Here is a 7,723-nt window from a genome sequence, read left to right as displayed (position 1 = left end):
AATCATCGGGGCGCGGTACTAGGCGAATTAGATTGCTCAAGAGAATCCATAACAACTATATTGCGATAATATTTATTACATTCGTTATCCCATACTAACAAATAATACAATCACATATGTTATCACAGATTTCTTGTCCTCTCGAACAATACAAATCCGACAACCTAGATTTTAGGTGAGTTTCTAGACTTCCTAGCTTGATTTGGGATAGCCTGCGACCTAACCTGCAACATACGTTAAAATAATGTCAATACAAAAGTATTGGCGAGTATACAGGTTTGACATGTAATAGTATAATAGAAAAAGTGTTGCGAACTTCCATATGCATAAACGTAATACACGACATATATACTCACAAAACTGATACTACCAGCTAAGTCCTCGATGCTCGATTCTTCGATGGCATAACTAGACCCCGTCGGGCGCAATAGTACTATACTAGTCGTGGTGGGACGTCACGAGTATAAGTCCTAGCACATATGCAACTAGCATCACGTATATCTATGCATAACAGTTATTCGCAAGTGATAAATTGATTGATTGAATAGTTCGTTTGATAGGTTCGATCTGTTAGGAACGTATGTTACACCCAAAATGCGATAAAAAAAGGGTTCAAGTATACTCAAAGTGCGTATTTGGTTGGATTGGCAGGATAATGTCTGAGAATGACCTGATTACAGACTGATTACATGAGCGTTTGATAGCGCGTTAAATGATAACGGAATACATAAGAACGAATGAAATTCTGATCGAATGCTGGCCCGAGCGGATGGGCTGTCCGATCGGAAGGGCCGTCCGATCGGATGGGCTGTCCGATCGGCTAGCCTGTCCGATCGGTCGGCCTGTCCGATCGGCTAGCCTGTCCGATCGGTTGGGTTGTCCGATCGGCTGGGCTGCCCGATCGGCTGGCCGTCCAGCTGTATCCGACGATATTTTGAAGGTTTTTTGGGGTTTTCGTCGAGACGCTGCTGTGACGTGCTAAACAACTGAAATTCCGTCAAGTCCGACTCGTTCTAACGGCCGGGAATCACCCCGTTCCATCAGAACTGGCCGCTCTTGACGGTTTTTCCATGTTTAAGACGAAATTGGTTGTCTCATCGTTAGGAATCAGATCTTTGACCAACACGACACTAGAAACGAGTAGAAGGTCGGTATAAGCTCCGATTCCACCATTTTTAAGTGCTTTGAGAGTAAAAGAGTTGAAAGAAAGTTGAAAACCATCCTTCAATCCTTTTAGTCATGATTATGTGTAGATCTGTTGTGAAAATGTTGTTTATTCTTGTGGAAATCCTTCGGATCTGAGTTGTTCTCGGTGGAATGAGGCCAACACTTGAAGTTCATAAGAACTCGATGATGTCATCACTCTAGGACACCCCAAATCCGTTGATTTCATGGTTAAAAGTTGAGTCTTGAAAGGTAGAAAGGTGGAGGAGTGCACATGGATTAAAGAAGTACAAGATTTGAGTTGAAAACTTACAAGAAATGCGAGAAATCGAGAGATGAAGGGTCAAGAGCGTCCTGGTCGGTTGAGAGCTGTCACTTCACTGTTTAAGGGAAGTGACAAGGCTCTTTATAGGCAAGAGGGGAAGAGAGGAGGGGAAACTGGTCCGGATCGGATGGCCCGTCCGATCGGTTGGCACATCTGATCGGCTGGCCCATCCGATCGGCCGGCCCAGCCGTTCGGCTGGCCCATCCGTTCGGACAGCCTGTCCGTTCGAAGGAGTTCCGACTCACGTGTTGGTGCGTTACGATAGTTTTTGGTCACCCATTCTCGTATGTTTATTCATTATTTATTTATTTATTATAATTAATCACAAAAGGGCCGTATATACGTATTCATGCTATATATTTAAGTACCCAAAGTTGCGATACGGTAACTGAGTTTCGTTTCGAGTATTTGATTTCCTCTCGACGCTTCACGGTCATCGAGGAGGGTAGAATAGGTCCTCACCCAATGTCTTTATGAACGTTAAATGTATTTTAAGTAATGAGTTGCACTATGACACATCACGGCGACCAAGGAGGGTAGAATTGGTCCTCACTTGACATCTTCGCGGTTGTGAGCAAGCGCAATGTGGTGTGATAGTGATAGAATATGCGAAAATAGCGACGTACCTGATATAGGTACATTATGATCCGAATCTCTGGTGCTAGGCGTAACGAGTATATCGAGTAGTAACAACGCACGTAAGTGCGGGTTGTTACACACGAGGAAACAAATATATCCTGGTTGTGGTTGATTATGTCTCGAAGTGGGCGGAGGCACAGGCCTTACCCACTAATGATGCTAGGGTAGTCGTGAGATTTTTGAAGAGTTTGTTTGCCCGGTTTGGCGCACCAAAGGCGCTTATCAGTGATAGAGGGACCCACTTTTGTAATACTCAGCTTGAGAGAGCTTTGTCCCATTATGGTGTGCATCACCGTTTATCCACGCCCTATCATCCACAGACAAGCAGGCAAGTGGAGGTCATGAACCGGGGGCTGAAAAGAATCCTTGAGCGGTCAGTAGGTACAAACCGCATGGATTGGTCAGACAAACTGGATGAAGCGCTTTGGGGTTTCCGTACGGCTTACAAGACGCCTATTGGGACTACTCCCTTTAGGCTTGTTTACGGAAAGGCAAGTTATTTACCTATGGAGTTGGAGCACAAAGCGATGTGGGCTCTAAAAACTACAAATCTGGATCTAAAAACTGGAGGTGAAGCCCGGTTCCTTCAGATTCACGAGTTAGGGGAGCTACGACAACACGCTTATGAGAACTCCGTGTTATACAAGGAGCACACCAAGAAATTGCAGGACAAATGCTTGAAGGACCATAAACAATTCCAAGCGGGAGATCTTGTTTTACTCTACAACTCGAGGTTGCGTTTATTTTCGGGAAAATTACATTCGCGTTGGACGGGTCCGTACATGGTAAAAGAGGTATTTCCATATGGGACTGCCGCAATTGAGAACGCGGACGGCGTGATTTTCAAGTTAAATGGGCATCGCTTGAAGCTTTACGTTGGCGGGCCGATCGAGTCGGCGGTGGAGGTTATCGAGCTCCACACCCCGCATACATCTTAAGTGTGGGGAGGAGAGTCTACGCTACAGACTCGAGTATCAAAAATGTAGCAAGAGCGTCTTTGGCGCTTTAGGGGTAAAATTGTCCATATTTTTGTTTTTGCCGTTTTTATGTGTTTTTGGCGTGTTCGGTAGATTTCGTAGGTTCGTATAGTCTTTAATCATGTCGCGCGTGGGGTCTATGTGGGAATAATGTTAAATCAGTTTGCGGAGTGCAAAAATGGCGTAAAAAGGTCGAATCGGCTGCTGAAAATGGTTTCTTCAGAAAACAGACATGTCTGCAGATTTGGCACGACCGTGCCACATACCGCACGACCATGCGGTTGCGGGCCGGCCAGCATCTCGAGTCGCACCCCCAGTGCAATGTCGAGATGAGCGTGCTAGGGTTAGCCATTGTCGGACATGCACGACCGTGCGTGATTCGCACGACCGTGCGAGAGGCCAGGGGCAGTTTGGTCATTTGTGCAGTATAAAAACCCTTATCTGCAGCCCCCATTCTCATTTGCGAAAACCCTACTGCACCAGCCGTTCCAGACCGAGTTTCCCCCAAAATCGAATGATTTTTCGCACGGTTTCTCAGATCCTTTCGCGCGGTATGTTTTTTCTCTTCGATTTTCTGTTTCATCCTAGATTCTCCGATTTCTTCAAGGCTTTTTAGGGTTCCCTTCATAAATACAATCGAAACCCTAGCCCTTGCAAGAATCATGTGATTCGTGAACATCCGGTCGGATTTCCAACCCCTGTTTGCCAAAAATTGAAAATTTTCCGCAAAATCTGGCTGTTCTGGTTCAGGGGTTCAAAATCTGAAGAAAACCGTTGTCGCACGGTCGTTCCACAGGTGGAACGGTCGTTCCATTACGGATGTTCACGAGGGTTTGTTATGGTCTCGGTGATGCACGGGGGTGCCACTGATTGCACGCCGTGCGAGTCCGACAGATGCCGACCACCATCGCTGATTCTTTGCGACGCACGACCGTGTGTATGGTCGCACTCCCATGCGACAGGCCCAGTTTAGCAAGACAGTAGCTTCATAACTGTGTGTTTTGGCTGTTTTGTTTGGTATTTTTCCTGCTCCTCTTAATATGATAATATTCCTCATGCAGATGGACCATCCCGTTCTACAATTCAACCCCAACAACGAGCGGGAAAATATTTGCATTCTGAAGCTAAATTCACTATGGCAGAGGCGGAATCAGTTTGGCATCCCTAGAAGGTTAGATTGGGATGTTATGACTGAATTAAACCAATGCGACCGACTTGAAGACATGGTGACACTTCCGTTCTCGCGTTTGGTCAACATCGACCGCTCGATTTATTTGGAACCCACGCTAGAATTCTTCGCTTCCTACTCGTATGATAAGCCAAAAGCGAGTAAGGTTCCAAAATTCCGTTATAAGAAACGGGTAAATTTTAGATTAGGCGGTCGTTGGCATAGTTGGACAGTGGGAAGGTTGGGTCGAAGACTCGGTATCTACACCAATGCAGAAATGGATTCTGAGTTCTTTACTGATCAGTTCACCTTCCCCGGCGAAGACGAGCGGGGTGAGTTTTGGGCGCAAATTGCGGTTGGCGGGCCATATGATCCTCGGATGTCCAAAGCTTCAAGAATACGAGACCCTTTACTTCGGGCTATGCACCACATCTTCTGCCATACTATCGCCGGGCGCATGGACAGTTTGGGAAGCTGTCCCACACCGGACCTTATATTTCTTTATGCGCTCAAGGAGGGGGTCCACATCAACCTCGCGGCGCGGATGGCCGATTACTTCGTGCATAGTTCGGGTAGAACCGCCAACAGTCAGATACATGGGGGTCAATATGTTACCCAAATCTCTTACAGCATGGGTTTCATGACTGACGAGGTGGTTCAGGGTCTTACTTTGGTGACCGAGGGTTTGTACGTTGATATCCGCTCTCTGAAAGCCATAGGGATTATTGCAGAGACAGACAACGGGTATCGGTTGAAAGGATTGGAAAACGAGGTCTGGGACCCGTTGCCTCCACTCCCAGGGGATGGTGAGGATGAGATTATGCATGAAGAGGAGCAGCATGAGCAGCATGAGGAGCCGCCACACACACCACCACACTCACCACAGCAGCATCACTCCCGCAGTACCAGCACTGGCCCCCAGGCATCCCCTCCTACCCAGAGTTTTATGGCCAGTTCCAGCAGATCCAGGTCAGCCATGAGCAGCAGTGGGCCAATCTAGAGCAGCTGCGAATTAGCCAAGATCAGCTGAGGGTGAACCAAGAGTTCATGCGCCAGGAGGTGCATGCTGGATTTTCATACATATTTGGGGGGCTTCAGAACGCCTACCCTAACTACTTTGGGCCCCCCCACCACAGTTCCCATTCGGGAACCCAGGTGATTATGGCGGGGCAGGCCCATCCGACACAGGAGGAGGTGCGGATGACGAGCAGCAGTGGGAGTTCTGAGCTGATGGTGATGGTGTTATGTTAGTAGTATGTTTTCGGGTGTTCATTTTGGTTTTCATCTCATACACCCACGGTTATGTATTGTATTTTTCAGACATTTTAGTTTATTTGCTATGTTTTATGTACGGATATTTAGTATGCTTTCTATTTATGTAGATTATGGTTTGTTTGCGTTTAGATTGTCTCTGCCTTCTGTTTTGTTTTTCTTTGCTTTGCTTTGCTTTGTGACATTTGTACAGATTCTGGAGCACGTCTTGGACCAGAGCACACCACAGAAACAACTTTGGAGACTCGTTTCACCTAAATCATCTTCAGGGGAGTGTTATTCTCCTTTTTCTCTATATCTCGAGTTTCGCATTGGGGACAACACGAAGTTCAAGTGTGGGGAGGGGGTTTAACATTTTGACTTTGACTTTGTTTGTCCTCTATATATTTATAAAAAAATCAGAAAATTGTATATATTTTTAGAAAATAAACCGATTAGTTGTTGTTTTAGAAAGCTTCGGATATGAAGAAAACCCAACAAGCCAAATAAATTTTGAAAAAGATAACTGGAAAACGTGACAAACAAATAAAGACTTGCATGTTTATTTTCACACTTTTACCCATTCCTTCCGTTATGTGAGCATGTTTGAGCCTTAAAATTGTTATATGTTTGTTCATTTCGGAGTAGGAGTGAGCCGGATGTCACGTGTAGTTTAGAACTTGTCACTAGCATGCTTGTTAAGACCATGAATGTGTGAGATTGTGTAGAAATGATAGAGGCACTTAGAAAACCCCTTTGTTGTTACCCTTGTTCTTTGTGTTGTGTTTTCCCTAAACCCTACGTTACCCATTAGGATTAAACATGTTGAGCCTTTCCCGTGTTTTCCTTTGTTCGCCCAACAAATTAACCCACTTAGCCAAATGTAGCCTTTTTATTTTTAAACCTTTTGCGTTAAAACTCGGTCAAATCATCGTTTAACTAGCGTTTATTGTAGTTAGTTGTTCATTGTACAAAGCTATTAGATTTTATTTATGAAAAAAAAAACAGAAAATCAGAAAATTAAACACCCTATAATAGGGTGAAGTCGACAAAATTCGAGCAATTTTAAATGCTAAAATGATGAAATCTCGTTGATGAGCTCGATATCGCAAAAGTCGCCTTTTTAAGGCATTAGTGTGTATAGTTTTATTGTTTTACGCTAGTTAAACGCTATTACCGAGTTTTAACCATTTCGTCACTTTAAGATTCCCATTCCATACCCTTCACCCAAGCCTATCGTTACAACCCGTAAAGACCTCTTGATTTGCACTTTTTCGCATGTTAGTTGGTGGAGATGAGATCGTGTGACAAGCTTATGATCCTACACCTTTCATTGACAAGGCATTGAGTGTTTACACATACACATCTTATGTATGTTTCACAAAAATAACCGAGTGTGTGTGAACATTGTGGGAGGTGTGTGAAGATTAGCTTGCTAAGTCAATCGGAGTGAAATCACGGCTTTTTGGTTATCCATACATATATTTGAATGTGCTTGTTTGGTTTGAATGACTTGATGTTGCGTTTCGAAAAATCGGCTATCCGTTTGTAGTTGTGTTAGTAGGTAATTTGGTAAATACTTGTTCTTGTTAGAATCTAGCTTTTATTACATTTTAGTTTTAGCTTGCTTGAGGACAAGCAAGGTTCAAGTGTGGGGAGGTTTGATATTCACCAAATTACCTATGTTTTATTCCCCCATTTCACCCCTATTTTACGTGTTTTTGGCCGTAAAACCGTGAAACGGATACTGAATTGGGTGTATTTGTGTTTACAGGCCTAAAACAACATGCAAACAAGAAGATGGTGAAAACGAGGATTTTCCGGGCGAAACGAAAAAGCTGTAAACTTTCTGTGAAGAAAACTGACCTGGGCAAGTTGCACGGTCGTGCGACTCATGGCACCCCCGTGCGTTTCCGACAACCAGGCTCATCTCGGTGATGCACAACCAGTGCGATCCAACGTGCAATCCTTCTCGGCAGTGCACGACCATGCAACTGAAAGAACGACCGTGCAATCTCGACACCAAGCCTCAACTCGGAGATGCACCACCAGTGCAGTTGGTCGTGCCATCTAAATCTCGGAGATGCACGCACGTGCAGTATATGGCACGACCGGGCGGATGCGAAGACCGGTCCATTATTTGTTGATGTCACACAGTATGGTGAACAGGATTTTAGAAGTGAACGGTCGTGCACTTTA

General features: G+C 44.9%; 1 protein-coding gene across 1 annotated transcript; it reads left to right on the top strand.

Moving 5' to 3' along the window:
• The first annotated feature begins 2,634 nt into the window (after nucleotides 1-2,634).
• LOC118487518 lies at nucleotides 2,635-3,066 on the top strand. Its single transcript, XM_035984433.1, has one exon. The coding sequence runs from the start codon at nucleotides 2,635-2,637 to the stop codon at nucleotides 3,064-3,066; it is 432 nt and encodes a 143-aa protein (XP_035840326.1).
• The last annotated feature ends 4,657 nt before the right edge of the window (nucleotides 3,067-7,723 follow it).

The sequence above is a fragment of the Helianthus annuus genome, chromosome 15 (genome assembly GCF_002127325.2).
Source record: "Helianthus annuus cultivar XRQ/B chromosome 15, HanXRQr2.0-SUNRISE, whole genome shotgun sequence".
Taxonomy (NCBI): domain Eukaryota; kingdom Viridiplantae; phylum Streptophyta; class Magnoliopsida; order Asterales; family Asteraceae; genus Helianthus; species Helianthus annuus.
Note: the sequence above shows the minus strand (reverse complement) of the source record. Positions and strands in the feature narration are given on the sequence as shown.